At 44.0% G+C, this 25,936-nt stretch overlaps 1 protein-coding gene across 1 annotated transcript in view; it reads right to left on the reverse strand.

The window, feature by feature from the left end:
* Positions 1-1,968: 1,968 nt before the first annotated feature.
* The window catches only part of RNF19B (ring finger protein 19B), a 32,439-nt gene continuing 8,471 nt past the window's right edge, over positions 1,969-25,936 (reverse strand). The window contains exons 2-9 of the mRNA XM_082247551.1: positions 24,148-24,353; positions 6,078-6,222; positions 5,834-5,996; positions 5,593-5,707; positions 5,361-5,498; positions 5,013-5,235; positions 4,454-4,585; positions 1,969-2,704 (exon numbers count right to left, since the gene is read on the reverse strand). Coding sequence (XP_082103677.1) covers positions 2,311-2,704; positions 4,454-4,585; positions 5,013-5,235; positions 5,361-5,498; positions 5,593-5,707; positions 5,834-5,996; positions 6,078-6,222; positions 24,148-24,353 — 1,516 coding nt within the window. The 3' untranslated portion in view covers positions 1,969-2,310. The remainder of the gene's footprint in view (positions 2,705-4,453; positions 4,586-5,012; positions 5,236-5,360; positions 5,499-5,592; positions 5,708-5,833; positions 5,997-6,077; positions 6,223-24,147; positions 24,354-25,936) is intronic.

A 25,936-nucleotide genomic window follows, 5' to 3' on the forward strand; every position in this document is an offset into this window, starting at 1 on the left:
TGCCCTTCCAGGATGGATCCAAGCCCTGGTGTGCTATTGGTCAGGTTTCCTCCACTGCCCAATTAGTGCCCTCATTGTGATACAGTGGAAAGACTCCCCAGCACAACAGGCACACATGGGAACACATGCCAGCCTAGCTGGAAACATGGCCTTGCTGATAAGCAGACAAAGCCCACTATATTTCACCTAGCACCTACCTTGGAGGGTGCTACATGTGGATGAGGGAATTAAGTCCTTATTTTCTTTTAAGCCCACAGATTGGTTAAAAAAAAAAAAAAAAAAAGACTAATGTATGGGCTGCTTTAATGTGAGTAGAATCATTGTTTAAAAATCTATTAAATTGTAATGGTTGCCTGTTGGTTTTTGTATCCAAGCAGTTTACATATTCTACTCTGCAGAACCATTGGTGCCGTTTCAAGATTTACTGCTATTGTGGGAGAATCTGTAAAAGTGCAACTAATATTGCCATTTCATTTCTTGGTCACATATAAAGCACTAGGGCCTGCCCAACGTTATTCCTTTTTGTCTCCTATACTGTGCAGGGTTTCCCTATGATTAGGACTGTCAAACTGGTGATTTATACCAAATAATTAAATTTCCCCTTCCCTTATCACTGAAAACAGTAAACCTTGTGTAGCTGATATCACATCTCAACAGCTCTTAGACATATTTCTTTTCTTTTTAACATTAACGTTTAATCAAACACACTATTGGAAAATATAGGTTGCATTCAATCTTCGCGGTCTTGCAGAGCAAAAATAGATGCAATTGAACCACTAATTGCGCGTATTGAAATTTTTTTTTTTAAATATTGTGTCAGGGGCAGAGATTTCATTGAGCCACTGAGAGCTCCCTCTAGTGACTAATCCATGAAATAAGAAAAAAAAGAAAGAATAACAATCTTGTAAAATTAAGAGGTGACATCAAACATTTTGAAGGAAGCACAGAATAATTAACTCCGTATATGCTAACTGGAAGTAGTACACTATTGTTTTTTAAACAAGGCTATGTTCTAGCAATTGCAGATTGGTCAGATTGCTGTTGGTGATAATCTGGATCCGGCACTATAGTGCTGCAGACCACTCTATAAGTTTTATGACTTCTAGCAGGGTCTGGTTAAAGTGGATGTAAACCCTCACATATACCCAGTGAAGTGAACAGCCTCAGATACACAGAGATTAAAGAAATCCTCCTATATAAGTTTTACTTGCATATCTGCTGCCGTCTTTAGCTTTCTACACTCTTTAGAAAGCGTACATTGTGTTATAAATCATGTTTCCTCATTCAGGAGTGGGTTTGGAGTCTGGGCAGACACTGTGAGAGCTAATTGGAGGATAGGAACGAAGCAACTTGCAGAGCGGCAATCTGAAAATAGCAGCGCTCTGCTAATCTACATCCAAGCACCATCCCAGAAACACATTTCCAGCTGCTAATCTACATCTAAGCACCATCCCAGAAACACATTTCCAGCTGCTTTTATCTCCTGTGTCAGAGAACTAGTCAGAAGTTATCATGCTGATAGCAGGGTAAATAAAGCAGCAGCACTTGGAGCTTCGGAGTGAGATAAGTAAACCCTACAGATATATGTGCCCAGGTCAGATTTCATGACTGGGGTTTACAACCACTTTAAAGCTTGTAGAAGGAGTTTTCATTCTCCCCTGACTGTCCTATGAGGCTGCAGGACCCCTGACCTATCTGGACAGTGCTGATCACATGCACTCTCCCAGGGTTAAAAAAAAAAAAAAAAAACACTGGATTTGGGACAATGGAAGGGAGGATCAGGGAAGACAGGATCAAACAGCCATTTTACGCAATGGGCAGGATTAACCCCCTAGGTTTCACAGTGAGTATAACAAAGCATATTTTACTGCATATACAGACTCATTTTACAGTTGTGGGTTAAGTAACACTTTAAGCTTTCCTTTTTAAGGCACAAGACTGGTTGATGTTCTAAAGAATTTCTACACGTTATTTGATTTTAATACGTTTTATTTTATTCAACAGTTCCTTACAAAGGAAAAAAAAAAGAAAATATCAGATTCACCAAATCCCTTGCAACGTTCCACAGAACCAAATTAATGCTCTATACATCCAGTCAAAGTCAATAAATTAAAGAAATTTACAGGAGCAAGACACAGGCCTTTCACAGTGACGGGCAGAACAAAAGATAATAGTCCAAGACAAAGCATTTGTGGCATACAGCAGGACTTTGCACTGATTGGTCCTGTCCACTTACAGCATTGTGAGAGACTTCCCTTAGAGGGAAAAAATAAAAAAATAAGTAAACTGAGGTGGGTTAGTTGCTGCACTTCACACCCGTACCTCTATGAACTCCAGTTTGGCAAGACCCTCTTCTCGGGCACAAATTCCCTCCTGTTGTGCACACATGCGGGGTGGAGGGCTCTCATGGCGTTGTTCAGGGGGGGATGGTGGGAGAAGATGGGGAGAATCATATTCCTCTGATGCCAGGTCTGGTACATCATCAGATTGGGCATCAGAGCTTTCAAGATCGCTGCGGATGCTTTCTGGCTGTGCCAATGTGATGTCACAAGCAGTCACTTGACCCCTGCAAGCATCATCTTCCTCTCCCTCCACAAGAGGGGCAGAGGCATGCAATGATTCCTCCGTGCTGCTCTCACTCATCAGCTGGTATCGGGAAGGTTTGGCCTCAATGTGAACTTGAATCTCCAAGTTATTGACCTCCCTGCAGAGAAAATATTGAAGCAATACGTCATTAAAGTAGCTCAATAAACAATTTAATTGCACATACGTTCAGGGCTTGTTCACATTAGCTTGCCAGCTAAAACAATCAGTCCATTCTGTCAGGGCAGTGGGGGACAGTGCCTTGCGCTTTTACAATGCAGGGCAAGGTTTACGTTTTTTATTTCCCCTAACGTCATTGAAAGGTCACAAATCAACATTTCTTTGAATCACAGACAAGCTATGCACAGAAATGGAGGGACAGATGGAGGCTTCAGGGGAGCTCCTTCTCTTGCCCTAAACATTTTTTTTACATAGGACAGGACTTCTTTAGCAAGACAGGCAAGATACATACGTTACTATGCTATACTGCATATAAACGTTATGTATAGATGCATACGTTTTTATATACACACACACACACAAACGTTACATAAAACAGTGAAAACAACTCACTCCCAGTTTTAAAACATGAAACGCAAACACAAGCGCTCCAACCTAAGCTTTCCAAAATTTTACATATGACACAGCTGAAAAATGTAATGGCTTTCACATTCACCATAAGTGTATGGGCTTTTCTCACAATGAGAAGCAACATGGCAGATACTCTTTAAAGCACAACGCCAGGTCCAGGCACAGCTATATTTAACTTTTAAAGCATTAATGGTAACTATATTATTTTTTTTTGGAAGATTACCCCCCCCCCCCCCCCCCCCCCCCCCCCCCCCCCCATGAGATTTGCATTATTTGGCCAGGAGATTACCTAAAGGAAACATTTTCTAAAAGCAGAGAATTTGAAAAATAAATATGGTAGTTGTAGTTTTTTTCAACACACAATATTTACAACTATTTATCAAACTAATAGTTTCAGTAACATGTGCACACTTAAATTTTAGTGCACAAAAACACAATATATCTCCTAAATGTATTTTTTTTCTCCTCTTTTTTACAATATCCAAAACTGTCCTTAGGCAACACTTTTAACGACTTCACAGCTTATCAACTATAGATCATGCATGCATACGAGTCGGGAGAGTTTGTATATGCATGTATGCGGTGATGGAGGCCACCTATGTCACAGCATTATACATATAACAGGTACTCTTTATGGAGACCCCCCCTATGGGAAAGCAATAGTGATTCTTTAGGCATATGTGAAACAGCCATTTAATGATCAGATGCTTACAAATAACTATGATAAATAGTTAATTTAAAACACTTTCCATTTCTAACAGCAGGGGGCATGTGGAATTCTACATTCAATCTAAAGCCGACCATAGACGCAGTGATTTTCTTCCTGCAACCACGGGCTAGTGTTGATGGGGGAATCCTTCTCGAGGTGCCATTGTATTCTCCCAGCATGGGGAGCCATCCCCGCCGGGAGAACACAGTGAATATTGCTTGCGGCTTTACCAACCGCTAGTAATAATCATATGTAAAATCTCACAGGCTGGTTGTACAAAAGTTGATCGATCAGCTTGGGTTCATTCAGCCTGCCCATACATGGTTCGAATCTCAGCTGGTCCTGCTACACCAGCCGAGATTCAAACAGTCTATGGCCGGCAGTGATGTTTTCTGCAGGACTGGAACAGGTATGGTTTCTTTTAGATGGTTATAACTGTGAATCTATTGGGGTGGGGAAAAGCAGGATAACTTGGAGGAGTTTCTTCTTTGACAAATACACTGTTTAGTATACGCTTTGTGAATTTATTGGTCCAAAAAGATTGTAGACTCTTCAAGAGTGAAGACCTACCTCTCCTGGGGGTTATATGAACTGATGATGGAACCAGCCATTGCTCTTGTGCTGGCGCTGTCACTCACAGCTCCCAAGCTTACAGAATCTTTCTGGCACGTGTCTTTCTGCACATCAGCCTGAACCTCCAGTCTGCATAAAGGAAATATTAGTAATAAAAAAATCATTAGGTACATTTACTGGGCATTAAAAATGAAAACAGGTTATTGACAAATAATTCCAAACTTACTGTCCCATACATTTCTCTCTAGCGTACACATTATAAAAATACATATCAGTACACATATAAGGCTGGCAAAAATATGATTTAATATTTTCTGTAGCTGTATACATCATATCGCCATATGATGAACCCTGCATTTCATGCAACATCCTAACAAAAGAGCCACTGGTTGCCATTTTGGATAAATAAAAATCTTTCAATATCCCAAAAACTAACATAGTACCGAGTAGCAGCTGATCTCAACACTAGGAAATTGTTTCAAGAACGTGCAAAACATAGGCTATTTATGACTGCTATAACAGCAACAACTAATTATAGGTCACATAGGGACAATACCTGCAGTACTTGGCTCTCCCTCCACTTAGCATACCACCAGTTAATGTGCCACCAGTTAAGGTTCCCCCGGAAAGAGCAGCAAAGCTGGCCGTTTCACTGTAGTTTCCCTGTAAAACGCTTAATCCGTCTGTGGGGCTCCCACTTGTACTTAGCACACTGGTAAGACCCTCCATGCTGCTCTCCCCAATACTTGGGTTTTTCAGCGCACGCCATGCATCTGCCACTGCAAGTGGAAATTTAAACAAATTAAATTTTACAAATGACAGCTTTAAAAAAAAAAAATTCTGGCATGGAAACCCTTTAGTTCTTCTATACAGACTTTCTACAGTTAATTTCCAATGTCATTACCTGTAATTGGTCCATCCTCTTCAAAGTCAATTTTTACTCCTTTGCCATTGGCTGTGCTCACACCACAACCACCTCCTCGGCATAGGGACACTGGCACAACTCCATACACATAAGCTAGCATGATAGGAACCCCAATGCCTGATATAAAAAGACAGTAGAAAAAAAGAAAAAGAAAAGATCAGGACAAAGAAGGCAGTGATAATAACAGGTTTGAATATATTGTAACACGTACCAACACTGACTGCTGCCACAACAGGAGATGCAATTACAGATAAAATAACCCCTCCTGTCACAGCCAAATTCTTCTTGTGTTTAGAAGTTTTTTTATTCTCGAAACGGCCATGAATCTGCAGATAAAGACCTAACATTGTAAGCTATCCTAACACCATCAGTGTATAATGAGAATTTAAATACAGTGTACTAACGGATTCTAAGAATAAAAAGTATTACCAATGCCACAAGATAAGACTAACCTTTCTGCCCACATAAACTGGGATCCCAATGACCATAGCAGGAATAGCAATGCCAGCAATTAGTGATATGCCAACAGGAGCCCCAATTAGAGTGCCCAGCTGCCAAATGATCTTCTTCTTCCTGCTCCATGGCTTTTTTCCCCAGAAAGTACACCCTGAGGGGCTGTAAGATACAAAATGGAGAAGAGAGTAATAAAACCGGGTTTATTCAAGGACCGAGGCAAGGCATAAATCCTAGAATTACCTGAGGTAATGGAGGTCAGAGATTTCCTTCATACACAGCCAGCAGAATTCACAGCCACACACAGCACAGGTCATGTGATTACAACTCCCATCATTCATTTTGATAATGTAGGCACTGCACCGAGGGCAGGATTTCATATCATCAGCTGGAGAGAAAAAAAAAAAAATACTTCTTAGATCAACATTTCACATTCAGTTTGTTCAACATGGGATTATTGAACTATACTCAGGTTTTGTACTACTGCACATGCAAGGGTATATGCGTACTATGCAGGTGTAGATATATGGGCACAATCCTGATGTGCCGAAACACCCACCCACCATATTAACCCAGATCCCCTCTTCGAGAAGTCCATTGGTAAAATTTAAAAATGTGGTTCTTCCACCATTTTAAATTCAACTGTTAAAAACATTTATGGCAAAACAAATCGAACGCTTGCCCTTTGTTATTGTTTTGACCATTAAATCTGAATTTCAGCCTTAAAACAAAAAGCACTCTTTTACTTCGTGTATTCTTCTTACAATAAGTGTAATAAATAGGATTCTTTCATAATTGTGCTCTCTATAGACCCTTAAAAACTGCTTTTTCCACAGCAAGGTCTATTATTAAAGATAAGAAAAATAAATAAATAAATAAATAAAGAGGAGATGGAAAGCACAGAAAAAAAAAAAAAATGAAACAACCTCTGAAAAAATATAACCAACAATAGAACCTTGTCTAGAGAGTAAGCACCTAAGTAAGTAAGGAAAACGCATATTGTCTGCAGGGTCTCTGATGGCCACATAAAAACCAAAGGATTGCACTGAATTAGATCTGAAAATATGCAGCAGTCACCCAAAGATGCCTGTTGCTACTTGCACAGTGTATACCCCTACCACATACAGTGGGGTAAACAATTAACATTTTATGCCCTGCAGATTTTGTAAGTTTGCCCACTTAGGAAATGAAGGGTCTATAGTTTTTATCATAGCTGTATTTTAAATAATAGAGACAGAACATCAACCAAAAATCCAGAAAACATACGATACAAACGTTATAAATGGAGTTGAAATTCAGTGAGAAAAATAGGGTTTCCTGGCCAGCCCCACGTCAGCACACCTGGGCTTGCTCCTCCTGCGAATCATCAAGACCACCCTTACCCTAGCTTATAAAGAGAGCCCTCCCATTCTCTTGTTCTTTTTTAGGTCTCCAGGCTACCTGAAACAAAGCATAAAAGAACAGAAGGAATGGTATGCTCCCCATCCAGGTTCAACCTCCCCTGGGATTGGTAGGTCCAGAATGAGAGAGGTAAATCCTCTCAACACCCTCTGAGTGCCGGGGCCACAAGGCATGGTTGGTTAAAAAAGCCAGCAGAGTATGATGGAAAGGCTGTGGTGTGCTAGGCTCATTTCCCCTCACCTGGTTGTAGCCATCAGGGTCACGCCGGCCACTCTCCTCAGGCTTTTATGTCGGCCGGCGCTCATGTCACAAGGAGGGCAGAGCGTGCAGTAGGCATAGCTTAGCAACTGCCCTGCATAAGACTGGAAGCCGCTATGGTGGCTAGGCAGAGTACCACTACAGAGATTGCCCACTGTGCAGGTCGGTGCAGTGAGGCAGCCAAGGTGGCTGTGCTATTTATTTTCTATGGCTCATTTTTTGTTCTCCCTCTCCTATCCCCTTCTGCCCCGTAGTCAGCTCTCTGCTGCCACCCAGTGGATCCCAGACTTTTCAGCTTCCTTTCAAGCTCTCGCCTCTCTCTGCTGCAACCTGCTGGTGCTGTCACTTGAATACAGGTAAGCAGCATCATCTTTTTTTTTAACATTAAAAAAAAGATATTTTTTGGGTATGTGTATATGTATAGAAATTAGGGAAATTAATAGTGAGGGGGAAACGGAGGAAATATGCTTATATTATTTTCTTTATTTTATAGTATGAGCTCGCCACAGCCGCAGAAGGCAGGAAGATAGGCGAAAAGGTAGGAGGAGGCTAGAAAGGACTAGATAGAGAAAAAAAAGAAAAAAAAAAAAAAAAGAAAAAAAAGTACACCAGATTTAAAAAAAAAGATGTTTGTGTTTAATTAGCAAGAGCCCTAAAAAGAAACACTCGCCAATGATCTTGTTCACCGCCACCTGAGCCACGCTCTAGCCATATGCCTCATTCTTCAGGCACGCCACACTGCAGTAAATCTCCAGCCATAGAGCCAAAAAAGGTCCAAAGGACAACCTGTGCAAGGTTTATGTTGGACCTGTGCAGCTCCTGGAAAACTACTGTGTGCCGAGTGCATTAAAGATACACAGAGAAAGGAGGCAAAACAGAATTAAAGATTATATGCACGAGGCCGATAGCATACACCTAACTAGTAGAAGTAGGCCTAGAAGCAGGCCTAAAACAAGTAGTACCCCAGAGTGCAAAAAAGGGATCACCACCAGTGCTTGAAATCTCCTGAAAGACATCATCGGAATCGGAGGAACTAGAGGACTATATGTTCAATTTATAGAACCATATGTTACGGCTGTAGAATGGGAGCAGGACTCCCAGCCACCAGAAAAGGTAGGAAGATCCCTCCTAACCCTGAAGAAGCATGGAGCTGCATTTCCTTTCATGACAAATACAAGAATTATTGGAAGAAGAATGGGAGAAACCAAAGAAGAAAAGAAAACCCAGAATAGTTTTTCTAAGTTATACCCTTTTAAGACCGCAGATGCCGATTTTTGGGAGACTCCACCGGGGGAGGACACAACCCTGCAGCATTTGCCTAGGCAGGTATCTCTTCCTTTAGAAGGCTCTGCAACCTTCAAGGACCCAATGGATCGACGTGCGGATGCTGATCTTAAGAGGATCTACTCAACTGTTGGGGCAGCCTGCCGCCCGACCATAGCATTGGCCTTCATCTCCAGGGCGGTTGATGTATGGGTCATGAACATGGAGACAGCACTAAACTCTAGGGTAGTGTGAGCCAGGATTGTTACGGCATTGGAAGAATTAAATCTGACAGCGGCCTTCCCTGCAGAAGCCTCCATAGGCCTTGTAAAGCTGCTAGGGGGGCTTATGATGCACTCTGACAGAAAAAAAGAGCTGAACTGGGTGGCTGACAGTGCATCGAAACAGGCACTTTGCAATATCCCGTGTAATGGCAAGATGCTTTTCTGGAAGACCTTAGAGCAGGGGTCTCCAAACTATGGCCCTCCAGTTGTTCAGGAACTACAATTAACATCATACCTAGTCATGTCTGTGAATGTCAGAATTTTCCAATGGCTCATGGGATGTGTAGTTCTACAACAGCTGGAGGGCCGTAGTTTGAGGATCCCTGCCTTAGAGTAAGCAATTAAGCGCATAACGGGAGACAAAAACGGGATTCATACCTCAAAGAAAAAGGAGAGAGACAACCATCCTTCCGCCCAGGACAGACTGATTTTGGAAGAGCGCAGGAGGCAAAATCATAGGCCTGATCAGGAATATGCAAGGGGCCAATGGAGAGGAACGCAGAACTCCTTTTAAAAAAGGGATGTAAAGTAACGGGCAGCACAAATGGTAAAAAAGGCCTAAAAATCTTTTTGACGGTGCATCCGTCCAACCCCTCCAGGTGGGGGCCAGGCTGGCAGCCTTTTGGAGGATATGAACGGACGATAATGGGTCCAAAGGATGATAAAAATGGGCTATAAGAAAAAGTATTTCGGGAGAAGCCAACGAACATATTCGTCCAAACAAGATGGCCACAAGACTGGAGGAAGCAAGAATACTTAATAGGATACGTAAAAGAATTGCATCAGAAACAGGCAATCATACCAGTCCTGCCACAACAGCAGGGAAGAGGCGTTAATTCTCCAATATATTATCGGGAGACCTCAGACCAGTCCTGGACCGGAGATCACTTAACCTATTTTTTGACCCTCAGAGATTTAGGATGGAGTCCATATATACTATTATATCAGTGATAAAGCCAAATGATTGGATTATATCAAATCGATCTCGCAGATACATATCTGCACATTCCAATCAACAAACACCACCAGAGGTATCTGAGGTTCACATTGAGAGAAGACCACTATCAATTCAGATGCTTGCCTTTTCGGAATAAGCATGGCTTCCAGAGTCTTCTCCAAGGTCCTGTTAGCCACCATCACTAATATTCGTCTAAGGAAGAGAAGGACCTACCATTACTTGGACAACATTTTGGTAATAGCCCAATCAATCACAGAAGCGACTCGACATCGCGATCAAGTATTACAGACCTTTGCCAATTTTGGTTGGCTGGCGAATGCTCAAAAGAACCAATTAATACCATCTCAGAGAATGGAGTACCTTTGCCTAATATTTGACACACGAGAGGGACGATCTTCCTACCCAATTGCAAAGTGGCCGAGTTGATGGCCGTCGACAGCATAATGAGTGCTCCTGCACTGTCAGCAAGAGACTGCATGACGCTCCTAGGAATGTTTACGGCAGCATTGCCCGCAGTACCTTGGGCGAAGTTCCATGCAAGAGCTTTTCAGACACCGTTCCTACGCCAGTGGGAGGGCGCATTCCTAAATCAGAAGATACGGTTGCCAACTCGGGGGGGGGGGTTGTGGATCTCGATAACTTCAGATGACAGTCTCTGGGGCTGGAGGGGCCCACTGCCTCAGCAGGCAGGCTTAGAGCATGTGGCGCCAAGACAAGACACTCCAATCTCCTGGAGTAGCAGGCAGCCTTCCTGGCCCTGTGCACCTTTGAAGACTTGAATGGGGGAGCCCAGGTTGGACAACCAGATGGCAGTCTCCTATATAGCCCGACAAGGAGGAACCAGAAGCCTCCCTTTACTGCAATTTTTTTTTAAAGGTATTTTATTGGTATTGCAAAACACACAAACATTAATTCCAAACCAGTGACAACAAATATCAGGTACAACAAGTAGCAAATGACAGCAGATGCGTATACTCGGAGTGCATACCCACCCAAACATCTGGCATAGTAGAACAGCACGGAATGGAATCAACAGAAAATGAACCCCCCCCAAACCACCCCCTCCCCCCCCCCTTCCCAACCATCTGACCATATGAGACCAGAATCAATTAGAAGTACCAGCATAGCATCACATCCCACAGGGGCGGGGTCAATGCCCAGCCAAAACCCTGGGACATGGGCTCTCCACAGAAAACGACCCTCCTACACCTCCAAGGAGCCTGAAACTGAGTCCACCCACACTCGCCAAAGTTTGTTGAATTTTTTGGGGCAGCCCCTAGCTAGATAGGTAAGCTTATAGAGAGGTAGTGCGTTATTGACAAGAGAGACCCAAGCCTCCACAGAGGGAGGGTCGGGACTCTTCCACCGTAGTGCAATTAATTTTTTAGCATAAAAAAACAGGATTCTGGACAGCACCTTCTGAGACTGCCCAAGGCTCTCCTCCGACAGGTTGCCAAGAAGGCACCTATCTGGAGAACATATATTCGGAAGAGCCAACTTCTCCTCCATGAGGCGGCAGATTCCCTTCCAAAAGACCTGAATGTTGGGACAGGCCCACACCATATGAAAGAAATCCTCTTTAGGGGCCTGGCATCGAGAACATGCAGCAGAAGGGAGCCTACCCATACTGTGTAGTCTATACGGAGTATAATATATCCTGTGCAAATAATTAAGCTGAATCACCCTATCTCCTGCCGCTACCCTTTACTGCAATTGATGACCAGGATTTGTTTCTGGGTTGGGACACGTCTGGAAGCCTTGACAGCAGCCTAAATTCCAGGCAGACAGAACCACCTTGCGGATCAGAAGTCGGATTTTCCCCACCAGCGAATGGACGGTCAACAGACGCCACCTGGGACCAATTTTCTCCGAATGGGGGACACCCTCCTTGGATCTAATGGCAACATCAGAAAATGCACAGCTGCCAAAATTTGTAACAAGATTCAAGGACCACAAAGCGATAGCACAAGATGCATTCTCAATTCCATGGACGTTTCCACTAGTATACATCTTCCCTCCAGTTCCACTAATTATGAAGACCTTATTGAAAATTGCAAAAGGAGGAGACCCATTCCATCCTTATACTACCCTTCTGGCCTTGAAAACCCTGGTTTCCATTGCCATTGCAGATGGCGGCAGCCCCAACAATAGCTCTGCCCCTGAAGAGAGACCTATTGAGACAGGGACAGTGGACACATCAGAATCCAGGGAGGCTGCAACTAGCAGTTTGGCTCTTGAATCGACCAGATTACGGTTGCAGGGACTCTTGAAGGAAGTAATTACCACACTTTTGAGAGCAAGAAAAGCCTCAACAAATACTACACAGTATGGGAGAGATTCGTAACCTTTGCTACAGAACGGGGCTTCTCCCGGTCCACTGCAGAGATCAAGAGTGTGCTAGACTTCTTGCGCTCCGCTCCTGAGACGGGCTTGGCCTACAATACAATCAAGGGACAAGTGTCTGCATTATTGGCATTCACAGGTCGCAAGTGGGTGGAAGAACCTTTAACCACTTCCCGCCCGCCCTATTACAAATTGACGGCGGGAATGTGGTTGTGTTATCCTGACCGGACGTCATATGACGGCGGCAGGATAACACAGCTCTGGGCGCCCCCTGCATCTCCGATCCGATCTCGGTAAAGAGCCTCTGACGGAGGCTCTTTACCATGTGATCAGCCGTGTCCAATCACGGCTGGTCACATAGTAAACAGAAACAGCCGTTGATCGGCTTTCCTTAGTTCGTGCCTGACAGGCACGAGCAAAGGAGCGCCGATCGGCGGCTCTCCTGACAGGGGGGGGGGGGGGGGGGGGGTCGGCACTGGTAATCAGATCATTGATTACAAGTGCAGACCCTCGGGGGGGATGCCACTAGATCCACCAGGGATGCCCACTATGACCCCAGGGATGGCAATCAGGGCTCAGGGAGCCCCCCATTGCCCTCCCCATCAGTGATGCCCACCAGTGTCCTCCCTATCAGTGCTGCCCACAAGTGCCCATCAATGCCATCCTTTAGTGTCGCCCACCAGTGCCCATTATTGCCCACCAGTGCTGCCTATCAGTGCCCATTAGTGCCCATCAGTGCCCACCAGTGCCGCCTATCAGTGCCCATTAGTGCCCGTCAGTGCCACCTATCAGTGTCCATCAGTGCCGCCTATCAGTGTCCATCAGTGCCGCCTATCAGTGCCCAGCAGTGCCGCCTATCAGTGCCCAGCAGTGCCGCCTATCAGTGCTGCCTATCAGTGCGGCATATCTGTGTTACCTATCAGTGCCGCATATCAGTGCCTATCAGTGCCGCCTATCAGTGCCGCCCCATCAGTGCAGGAAAAAACGTATTTATTTACAAAATTGTATAACAAACGAAAAAAACTTTTTTTTTCAAACTTTTCGGTATTTTTTTTTATTTGTTTAGCAAAAAGTAAAAATCGCACAGGTGATCAAATACCACCAAAAGAAAGCTCTATTTGTGGGGGGGAAAAGGACATAAATTTGGTGTAGGTACAGTGTTGCATGACCGCGCAATTGTCATTCAAATTGCAACAGCGATAAAAGGGGAAAATTGGCCTGGGCAGGAAGGGAGGGAAGTGCCCTGTATTAAAGTGGTTAATAAAAACTCCTCAGGGCGACAATGAGAATACGACCTCGGAGGAGGAATCCCTTCCCAACTTGGGCATGGAGTTAAAGGCCCTGCTCCAACTTCCATTCGTCCCTACGAGACATGCCCCTTGTGGTTTCTAACATCAAAGATAACCTTCTTTACAGCTATCACGTCAGCCAGAAAGGTCTCAAAACTGGCAGCCCTTTCTTGCAGACAACCATTTTGTATTGTTCTGGCAGACAAGGTTATCCTGCGGCCCTCAGGGTCGGTGCTAGCCTATTTTACGCCCTAGGCAAGACCAGCTACTTGCGCCCCCCCAAAAAAAAATAAAAAGGGAAAGGGTTAAAAACTCCTCTATGCAATACCCAGTGACCCTGATCTGATGGTTCCTCCATGTTATGCTGTCATACCCAGTGACCCTCATATTCCTTCATGTCCTTATGTCCCTCTATATCACACCCGGGGACCCTGATGTTTTTCCATGTCACATCCTGGGACCCCAATATTCCTCAATGTCATGCTGTCATACCCAGTGACCCCAAGGTTCCTCTATGTCACACCAGGGGCACCTGATGTTCCTCCATGTCATACTCGGAGAGACCCTGATGTTTTTACATGTCACACCTGGGGACATCAATCCCCCATGGCACACAAAGGGACCCCAATTTCTCTGGGCACACATGGTGACCCCGAACCCCTGTTACACCCAGTGACCCCTATCCCCCCATGTCACACCTGGTGACTGATTCACCATGCCAAACCTGGTGACACCTATTCCATTTCACACCAGGGATCCTCCATGTCACACCCCGGGACCCCGATCCCCTGTTCTGGGGACACCCACTGGGCAGTATGAAGAGAGCGGTCCGCACTCTGCCCTCCTTCACCGTGATTCCTTTTCCCAGGACGCTCCTCTCCTGGACCACAGTGCTCACCACGGCTCCAACCGGCTCGTGGTGGATGGAGAAGCAGCAGTCAGTGCCGAGCTCCGGCTCAGGTTCAGCTCTCCTCCGCTCCCTGCTTAATATCGACCCAGGGACGTGAACGGCTGCCCACCAGCTCAGTGCAGAGTATCACTTCCTGCTTGGGGTTTAGGCCACTCAGCTCCAGCCGAAGAGGATCATCATGCAGGCAGCACTCCGGTGGGCTCCCTTCCTGCCTATTGGGGCCCCCCCAAACAGCGGTGGAAAGCCAAGGCCTGGTAGTTCTGCCACTGCCCCAGACACCTATCATCTTTGTCTGTCCCTTCTTCCTCGCCCACTGCCGCCTCTCCCCTAAGCTCCCAAGGATCATTAATGATGGAGAGAGAGTGCCGACTCATGGCTGCGCCCCTAAGGGGCAAAGCGCCCTAGGCGGCTGCCTAGTTTGCCTAGTGGAAGCACTGGCCCTGGCGACCCTCACCAGCCTTAATATCCAAGGTAGTCTCTGAATTCCACATAAATTGGGAGTTGATCCTACCAAGTTTCACACAGCTGCTAGAACAAGCAGATAAGCTAGACATGAGGCCACTGGTCATGGTCAGCTTATTCATGATGTACCTACAACGTACTCAACAAATATGAAGGTTGGATGGCCTATTTATCCTGCCAGCGGGTCCTAAAAGAGGGGAGGCATCATCAGCAAGACTCGAATCGACTTGGATTACCAGGACTTCTAACCTGGCTTACAAGCAACAGGGCCTAGCTTCTCCACAGGTATTACGTGCTCACTCAACTAGAGGTGTGGCGACCTAATGGGCAGTTCTCGCCAAGGTGTCGGTGAAAGAAATATGCAAAACAGCCAGCTAGAGCTCCTGCGAGACCTTTGCTAGACACTATAACTTAGACGTGATGTCAACCAAAACAAGATTTGGAACAGCAGTAGTGACGGCACCTTTGCATACAAAATAGTCTATTTGTAAAGCATTACAACGGATTGTTCTTTTATTGCATTATTCCATCGTACATAGAAAAGTTAGATCCCAGTTGTGCTGACGTGGGGCTGGCCAGGAAAACACAGAAAATGGTTATCAATACTTACCGTAATTTTCCTTTTCTGGCCATTCCTCATGGCCGCACACCCTTGTTACCCTCCCTAAGTGGCCTGTTCCTGCTAAATATAGAACAAGAGGGAAGAGGAGGGCTCCCTCTCTAGGGTAAAGGGTGGTCCTAAAGGGTTCGCAGGAGGAGCAAACCCAGGTGTGCCGACGCCAAGACTGGCCTGGAAAGGAAAAATACAGTAAGCATTGATAACAATTTTCCATTATTTGATCCCCTACCAACCAACAATAATTCTGGCTCCCACAGACTGGCTACAGTATGTGCTCATGTGGTATACAAATTAATCATGTCGTGTTAGGAAGGTGCTCCCAACAACAAATTGTTAGGTGTATAGAAGAAACCTGTCCACAGAATCTCGTTCTTCCCTTCAAACCTCAGTATCATGGGCAAGACCAAAGAGCTGTCAAAGGACATCAGGTACAAGATTGTAGACCTGCACAAGGCTGGAATGGACTACAAAATTATCAGCAATAAGCTTGGTGAGAAGGAGGCAACTGTTGGAGCGATTATTCGCAAATTAAATACAAAATAACCATCAATCGTTCTTGGTCTGGAGCTACATGCAAGATTTTGCCTCAGGGGGTAAGGGATGATCATGAGAAAAATAATGGATCAGCCCAGAATTAAACAGGAGGAGCTTGTGAATAATTTCACGACAGTTGGGACCACAGTCCCCAAATAAACCATTGGTAATGATACGCCGCCACTAATTGAAATCCTGCAGTGCACGCTAGGTGCCTGAAGTTTGCCAATGAACATCTAAAATGATTCAGAGAAGGATTGGGAGAAAGTGCTGTGGTCAGATTAGACCAAAATTGAGCTCTTAGGCAATAACTCGATTCGCTGTGTTTGGAGGAAGAAAAATGCTGACTATATGACCCTAAGAACACCATCCTTACAGTCAAGCATGGGAGTGGAAACATTATGCTTTGGGGCCGTTTCTCTGCTAAAGGTATAGGCCGACTTTGCTGAATTGAGGGGCCAATGGACGGGGCCATGTATTGTAAAATCTTGGATGAGAAGCTTCTTCCCCCCAGCCAGAAAACTTCAGATGGGTTGTGGATGGGTCTTCCAGCATGACATTGACCCAAAAGATACCGCCAAGGCATCAAAGAAGTGGCTCAAGAAGAAGCACATCAAGGTCATGGAGTGGCCTAGCCAGTCTCCAGACCCTAATACTATAGAAAATTTATGGAGAGAGCCGAAACTTCGAGTTGCCAAGTGAAAGCCAAGAAATCATTTAGAAAAGATATGTAAAGAAGAGTGAACCAAAATCCCTCCTGAGATGTGTGAAAACCTGGTCACCAACTACAAGTCATGTTTTGCTTGGAGATCAAATACTTATTTTACTCACTGAACTGCAACTCAAATTTATAACATTTGCATCATGCGTTTTTTTCTGGATTTTTGGTCAATATCATCTCGATCATTTAAAATACAGCTATGATACAAATTACAGACCCTTCATTTCTTTGTTTGTTGGCAAACCTACAAAATCTTCAGGGGATACAATTTATTTTCCCCACTGTATGCTATGTTTATGTAGAAGAAACATCTGAATACTCCACTCTTACCAGTGGGCCTGTGCATAGTCACAAAAATGTCAAGGGAGTGTTCCTAGCAAAAATCTTTTAGATAATAGGACTACAGTGAAGCTGTAGAGAGTTTAAACCGTTCATTGCAATTGGAGCAGAACCCTTAGGGCGTCTGCTGCAAAGCTTCCATGCCAGGAACAAATTAAGAGGAATAATTCATTGAAAAAAAAACTGGAGTGAACGGGTTTATTTTTTTAAAACCAGTTTAAAGTTAAGCATTAAAAGACACCTTTTAATTAATATTTCATGTGTTGAACAACTTCACATTCATTATCTGCATTTTTTAAATCTGCGAGTACTTTAAAGTGCAAGCCTTTAGAAATTCCATTTCCAAGGAAACGCAAGATAACTTCTTTAATATGACACAGCAGGGAAAAAGGACTGGACATATTATACATGTCCTTTGAATTTAGATTTTTTTGAGCATTTGTAGCATGCCCAGTGTACTTAAATAGTTAAAGAGCTAGTCACTGCATGCACATTAATTTAAGAACATTAGCATTGTACTGGAAACACATTTGATAATTATTTTTTTATACGCCAATACAAGTTTCTAAATCAGGCACTTCCACTATACAAATTGATGTATGATGCTACAGTAGAGGCTGCCCTCGTAAATTCCATGAAGTTTGGAACACTTGGGGGAACTCTGATCGCACTATATCTCCTAATACATAGACGGAGACGAGATACTATGAATAAAAGCGTGACATTCATTTTGCCATAATACTATGTTAATGGTAGATAACCTGTTCACGGCTTACATAACCCTTGCTGTTATATATGTGAATACTATGATGAATCCCTTACTTTCACTATATTATATGCACTGACTGGGACTATTCGTTCTTTTTCTAGGTCATACTTTTGATGATATGTTTTGCACTTCTTTATACGTGTTCAATAAAGTTAACCCAAAAAAAAAAATTATATAAGCTTCCATGTTGTGAGTGCTGCCTATCTCTTTCCACAACTTTCGGATTTCTTGCATGCTTTTCAGTTTCTCCTCTGCTCATGAACATGCAAGCAGTGATGACAAGGTGCGTTTTGTGTACTAACTGTGCCTCTTGAAATTCCTGCCTTTCAGCACCTCTATGAAATGTGCGACACAGCTGTGCATATTCGCAGGGCATAGTAAATTTGCATCATCAAATTTAAAGGATAAGTTCACCTTTGGGAACATGTTCCACCCAGTTTTAGGGTGGAACATGTAACATGTTCCTGCTCCTGCAGCCGCTCAGCAATCTGCTGCCTCTATGGGACAGAAGTACAGGGAGAAGTTCTGACCCCACGGCCACGACATTCTTTCACAGAGTTCTGTGAGTGAATGAACTAAACTACAAGCACCGGCATCCTTTGCGGCTATTGGCTTGTAGTTCTCAATAAAAGACTACAACGCTGTTGAACGCTCTGCATTGATTCTTCCTTTCAGTGTGAAACTGCCTGCCTGCCCGCCCATTTACGAGGAAACCGATTACACTGACAGTCTGTAGGAGCGCTGCATGCCACCAGTGTTCTGCTGATCACTGGTGCAATGCTTTCCAGGCTCCGCTGACATCAGATGCCCCATAGGGATGTATGGGGTAACCATTCAGATCCGCAAAAAAAAGAAAAAAAAACGGACAGGCGGATCTTAACGGTCCGCCTGTGTGAAAGGGGGCTTAAATGTATGGCTTTTCTTACTTTCAGAAAGGTAGGAATAGGACTCAGAGATAGGGATAGACCGATTATATATATCAGCGGCCGATATATCGGTATCGGCCCCCGGAACTGGCAGATATTGCCGTGATGTCATTCTGCCTTCTTAGGCCGCCTCCCTCGCCTTGGACAGCCTCGTCTGGAGTCAGGACTAGTCTCGCAAGAGTGTATCACGGCCATACACCCACCCACAGCAGCCCGGTGCCAGCCACCCACATCCACAGGCCCTGTACCAGCCAGCCACCAGCCCTGTGACAGCCATCCACCCACAGACCGGGTGCCAGCCAGACAGCACCCACAGACCGGGTGCCAGCCAGACAGCACCCACAGACCGGGTGCCAGCCAGACAGCACCCACAGAGTGCCAGCCAGCCAGCCACCACAGGGTGCCAGCCAGCCAGCCACCACAGGGTGCCAGCCAGCCAGCCACCACAGGGTGCCAGCCAGCCTTTAAGCATTAAACAAAAATTGATATGTTCTGTACCAGATTTATGTCAAAAATTGTCTTTATTTTTCAAAAAAACTTTATATGTACAAAATATTGGCCCATAATGGCCGATACCGATACGTTGTGACCAAAATATCGGTATCGGCCCTGAAAAAAACATATCGGTCTATCCCTACTCAGAGACCCCTCTCTTTTAAGACCTGGGCTTTAACAACCATTTTGTTAAGGCCAGAGACTGCAGGATGAAATTAGTGGGCCCTGAGACAAAAGATCTGGCCTGTTGGGGAGAGGAAAGGAGTCATTTTCTAGAAGTCTTTGCATGTGTGTACCAGATTACTGCAATGAATCACAGTCTTCCTCTCTTGCTCTACCTTTGAGCAGGTGAGGCAACATTTGCACTGGGGGAAACCCATAAATTAGCCTGAACCGAGACCAGGGAATTACTAGGCCATCATTGCCCAAGTTCAGTTAGCTGCAGTTTGATAAACTGAAATTGGAGAGCCAACTGCAGGGCCTTTAGAAGCGTCCCAAACGTTCTATTTGAAAACCTTAAAAGGAGGAACATTTTCAATAGGTACAGTGAGAAGTTTGTTTAACCACTTGCCTGCTGGCACTTCCCCCCCCCCCCTTTCTGACCAGGCCAATTTTTAGCTTTCAGCGCTGTCACACTTTGAATGACAATTGCGCAGTCATGCAACACTGTACCTATATGACATTTTTATCATTTTTTTTTTTTTACACAAATAGAGCTTTCTATTTAAATCACCACTAGGTTAATTATTTTTTGCTAAATGAAAAAAAAAATAAATAAAAAAAAAAAAATTTTCATAGGTTTGCTGTAACATTTTGCAAACAGGTCATTTTTCTCCACTGATGTGTACTGATGGGCTGCATTAATGAGGTAGCACTGCACTGAAAATCAGTACCCTGATTATCAGTGGCGATGTCCCCTTAACGCAAGCCGGTTATCGGCTCTCTTTTTCTCTCCCTACATTGTCAGCGTAAAGGAAACAAATTGATAAATCGGCTTGCGTTTACTTCCATGATCAGCTGTTCAATCACAGCGGCCCCCTTACCCTGATCTGCGATTAGCTGAGTCTGTGTTCACACAGTGTGCCACCCATGCGTGGTCACAGGAGGACGTCCATGTATGCGCTCCCGGCAAATTAAGCCATCTTTGTAGCCATCTATCGGCTATAGTGCAGGCGGGAGGGGGTTAATTTTAAATTTTTTCTTTACCATGCAGCGTGGCTTTGCCCACAGTGCATGGGTCAACTGCTCGTTTGAGTATCGTGATTCAGGGAGCCAAGATATACTCATATAAGCCTCTGATCCTCCCAGTGCAAGACCGGTCCCCCGCGGTCCAGCGGTCTTGTGCAGTGGACTGTTTCTGACATAATCACGTCCACAGACCGGCTCGGGACGTGAAGACGGCAGGAACAGTCCACCGATGGTTGTGGGGGTGCGCCGATTTCCAGAGCATCAAAGGATTGGGTGAGTATCGCTGCTTGCTGTGTTAATCCCTAGACAAAACTATCAGTTAACCCAAAAAAGAAAAAAAAAAAAAAAAATGGCCGCACACCACCACGGAATCCAATGAAGAAAAGTTCCTTTATTCACATAAATGGTACAGCAGGGTAGGACAGTAGCCATGTTTCACACGACTGCTACATGTTTGTTAGTAGTGAACAAGCACGTAGCAGTCGTGTGAAACGCGTCTACTGTCTTACCCTGCTGTACCTTGTACCACTTATGTGAGTAAAGGAACTTTTCTTCATTGGATTCCGTGGTGGTGTGCAACCATTTTCTTCTTTTATGCTTCTCCTGGTGGTGAGCCAAGGTTCAGCACCCACCTTGAATCATGGACTTTGACTGGCCTGAGCGGTGTTATCTCTCTTCATTTATCAGTTAACCTATGCACATGCAGTGCGGGCAAAACAGATTTGGGGAAATGGGTATAATTTTTTTCTACCCAGAGTTGGACTTTAAGACTGGGAAGGCAGAATCGACTACAGGGATAAACTACTGTTTACTGAACTCTTTCCGGCTAGGGTTTGGCAAAGCCTTAGGGAAGAGGCAAAATCCTTCCTGGAGTGATCCTGTTGTCATTGATTTTCTTATCTATTTTTTCAAGAATGGGGAACATCTTTAAGGGTTTTACAGGTCTCTGTACTCAAAAGGGCATGGTGAGACAGAGAAGAATCAAGCTGCATAATGTCTGACGGCAGCAAAAGCTTTTCCACACTGGCAGTCATGTTGCGTGAAGCTCCCTCTTCAATTATACAGCAATGTGGGAAAAATCTATTATGCAGCTTCCACAATACTGCCTCGTACTTTTTGTTCCCTTCTGTCTCATCTAAGGCAGGTATATCGGGATCCGACTCAAGTAAAGAAATGTAAACAGAAGAGGCATAGCATTTCTGAGGCATGGACAGAGCTGTATTAAAGCAGTTGTTCGTCAGACGAATTAGAGATGCAGAGAATTCTGCTTTTTTTCCAGGTAGGCCGCATGTGGCATGCCTGAAACACAGCTAGATTCAGCTGGAGAGATCGGTGTTCGAATCGACTCCTGCTCTGGTACAAGGAGCAAATCATCACTGAGGCTGAGTTTAGTTAAGCAGGCCTTCAGCAGAGAAAATGATAAGTTTTGTCATGGCTCCCTTTTTTCAGATCTCTGCCATAGTTACGGGTGAGGAAATTCGCCTGTGGGGTACTCATGAAGTAGGATGCAGGATATAGGGTAAGCGTGGCCAGAAGGATAATGCAGCAACCTGAGTGTATAGTGTCTGGTAGTGAATGCACATGGTGAAAGGGCAGGAAGTAGCACCTAAACTCCATAGAAGGCTTTAGGCGGAAGTGGCGGTAAAATGTGTCACCTGTGGTGTGCAACACCTGCTCATCCACCTGAGGCTAAGCTCTTAGTGGTTGAATTTTGGTGCCAAAATTGAAAAGTTTATATTGTAGTGAATACAATTCAAATATCGCCTTGGTCTTTTGTAACAGCGCTCAGCATCATACGGGGTGACCCTGTTTTACCTATCCACAATGCTCGATTGTATATAAAAAAACATCCTTCTTCAGGGACTGGTTTCCATAGGGATCAACCATGACCCTGGACCTGTATAGCACCCTGTGGATGAACACACACATTGCATTAAATGCCGAGGTGAGCACCCATGCAGGATTCAGTATACGAAGCAACATTACAAGCGGTCCCCTGAGCATGGTGTCTGGGTATGTCTCCTAATATGTTGGAAAAATTGAGCCAATCTGGATTCACTACTTTCATCTGTGGCTTTAGAAGACAGAGAGAAGAATTACTAAAGAACACGAAGAGTAAACAACAAAAAGAAAAAAATAAATAGTTTAGTTAAAGGAGAAGAGGTCCATCACCTTAGGATGCTAGCACAAAACTGAGGGCTCAGAAAGTAGGGTAGGGTTATAGGGGAGGTGCCCTGTCCTCTAAAGTATTGCCAGTGTCCAATCACCTCAACGTAGGAGCCTAAAAACCCAGGGTTTATGACAACTTTGCCTGTGTCCTGCACTGTACGATTAGGATTAGAAGGTTTTCAAGCATCAAGATCATTAAAATGAAGAGGAGTAGGCCAGAAATGACTGAAACAACATTCATTCACAGGAATCTGAGTGAGAAAACAAGTCCCGTCTGCCACCGCGGCAGCTGGCTTGTAGTTCTCAATTAACTGCAAGGGTTATTTTGGAGCCCCTTTGTAGCTCATTCACAAGCCCAGCAGTTTGACAGCTGATACAAAGGTATGAGCATAAAGCTGTAGAGCTTGTCTGAAGGAGCCTGACAAAGCACCCATGATCCACTTATCACAGGTGCAATGCTCTGTAGGCTCCTGTGTATATAAAAAAAATAAATTGAATAATAATAATTATAATAAATGTAAATGCATTTATTATTTTTTTCACAAAGGTAATCTTAGCCTTTCAATGAGTTCATTATTATTTAGTAAATTTTGGGTAGCGTTCTGCTTTAAGCAATGCAGCTAGGTCACCTTCCTGTCCCCAGCCTTTGATTGCACCATGAAAGAGAAGCAACAGATTGATAAGGTAATCTAGAGAGATTCTCTTGGCAGCGTGTCCTGGCAACAGGTGCATACTGGACACCCGATTGGCTCCTAATGGTGTCCCTACCCTTCCCGAGGCTGCTTTGCTTTACAGGGAATACAGTAGGGTGAAATAAAGTTAAATTTAGGCATCTAAACAAGGTGCAAGTACTATACATTTGTTTTTTTGTAGTAGCTAAGGCTACTACAGGCATAGTCACAATCTGTTAAGTCCTGGCCGTACAGCTTCCCCTCAGCACAAGGACCACAGTGGGTCAGTCGCTCAGCACTGCTGCCATTCATAGAAAGCCTTCTATTTTTTCGCTCAATGAATTCCAGGCATTCCCTGATTGAATAAGGGGGAGAGAAGGGTTGATGACATCACAATCTCTACCTGATCCAATCAAAAAAATTTTTTTTATGAAAACAAGGAAGAAGAAGGTGTGCTCTATGTAAGGTGGCAGTGCTGAGTGAGCAACCCCATGGTCAGTGTGCAGACTGCAGAGGGAAGCTGCTTACAGAGAATCTGAGCAGGACCTGGAAGATCGCAGCTATCACTGAAGTAGACCTGACCTACTACGATTGTCAGCTTTCCCAGCGGCTCATCAAGTATGAGATATACATCTAGGTATAAAATAAAGGTCACAACAGGAGTTCATGCATAAAATATTTGTTTCAGGGTTGGCATCTTCATTAAACACATACCTGAGCCAGATTCCTGACCATAGCTGATCCCAGAAGGGTGCTTCCTTCGCAAACCGAACGATGGTGCACGCTGTTGACGTGCCATGTCACATGTCTGGTTAGGATGCCACACTTGCTTGCAGTGGTAACAGAATTCTGTTTGGCAGCCTTCCCTTTCACAAGTAAGTCTGGGACAGCTGGCACAGCCATAGGCAATGACGGCATAACTAAATCATAAAAACAAAAACACACATAAGTAAACACATAAAAATGGACGCATGGGTAGCAAATGGAGGATTATCTAATCATCTTATAAACAGACTTTTTTTTTTTTCCAGCTTAAAGTAGTCAGATTACTGGCAGGCAATTTATAATCAAGGCAACAAAAATGTGGTAAAAATTGCACGACTTTTAGGTCGCATAAGTGTGAAAGGGGCCTAAAGGTGCCATTGACATTACATTTTCACCACGTCGGTAACAATCCATGCAAACCATACATACATAGAAATCAAAACAAATACGTTCAAAAATTAAATTTGCAAGTAATAAAATGGAATGACACAGGGAAAAAGTATCAAACACGCTAACTGAAATTTCTTTAATACTTAGTACAAAATCCTTTGTTGGTAATGACATCTTCAAGACGCCTCCCGTATGGAGAAACTAGTTGCTAGTTGATTCTCTATTCGGATTCAAGTCAGGTAATTGGCTGGGCTATTCTAGCAGCTTTATTTGATCTCTTTGAGTTTCCTTGGCTTTGCATTTGGGATCATTGTCTTGCTGAAATGTCCACCCTTGTTTCATCGTCATCCTAGTAGATGGCAGCAGATTTTTATCAAGAATGTCTTGGTACATTTTTCCATTCATCCTTCCTTCAATGAGATGAAGTTTGCCAGTACCGTATACTGAAAAACAGCCCTACGCCATGATGTTCCCACCTCCAAACTTCACTGTTGGTATGGTGCTTTTGGGGTAATGTACAGCGCCATTTGCCCTTTAAACATGGTGTGCATTAAGGCATTCACATTTGTCAATAAATTTTGGTCTCATTTGAACAGACTATATTCTCCCATTATTTCACAGGCTTGTCTAAATGTTGTGCAGCAAACTTTAAACGAGCTTCAACATGCTTTTTCTTCAGCAAGGGAGTCTTGTGTGGTGAGTGTGCATACAGGCCATGGCGGTTAACACCAGATTGTGGCTGGTTTATGATGAAATGATGTGCTTTCCACTTTCGTATTATGACCTCAACAGTGCTCATTGGAACATTCAAAAGTATTGAAATCCTTCTGTAACCAATGCCATCAGTATGTTTTGCAACAATAGGGTTGCGAAGGTCTTGAGAGAGCTCTTTGCTTTTACCCATCATGAGATGGTACTTGTGTGACAACTTGGTAATGAGACACCTTTTTATAGGCCATCAGTTGAGACTGAACCAGCTGATAATTTGCACTGACAAGGTGCATAATTGCTTTCTAATCACTGATAGATTTCAGCAGGTGTTTTGGCTTTCCAGGTCTTTTTGCACCTCCCTTTCTCCAGGTTTTCAATACTTTTCCCATAAGTCATTCCATTTTATTACACCCAACTTATTTTCTGAACATATTTCTTTTGTTTTCTTTGTATTTATGGATTGCATGAGTTGTTACTGACATGTGGTGACAATTTTATGTCAATAGGACCTTTAGAAATATATTTACCTAGAAAATGGTGCCATGTTCAATACTTATTTTACCCATTGTACATGCTATGGGTCAGTGACTTAAAATAAAGAAAGAGCTTTGACATGATGGCCAGGTAACTAGCATTT

Source organism: Pelophylax lessonae (assembly GCF_965119305.1).
Source record: "Pelophylax lessonae genome assembly, chromosome: 2".
Lineage (NCBI taxonomy): Eukaryota > Metazoa > Chordata > Amphibia > Anura > Ranidae > Pelophylax > Pelophylax lessonae.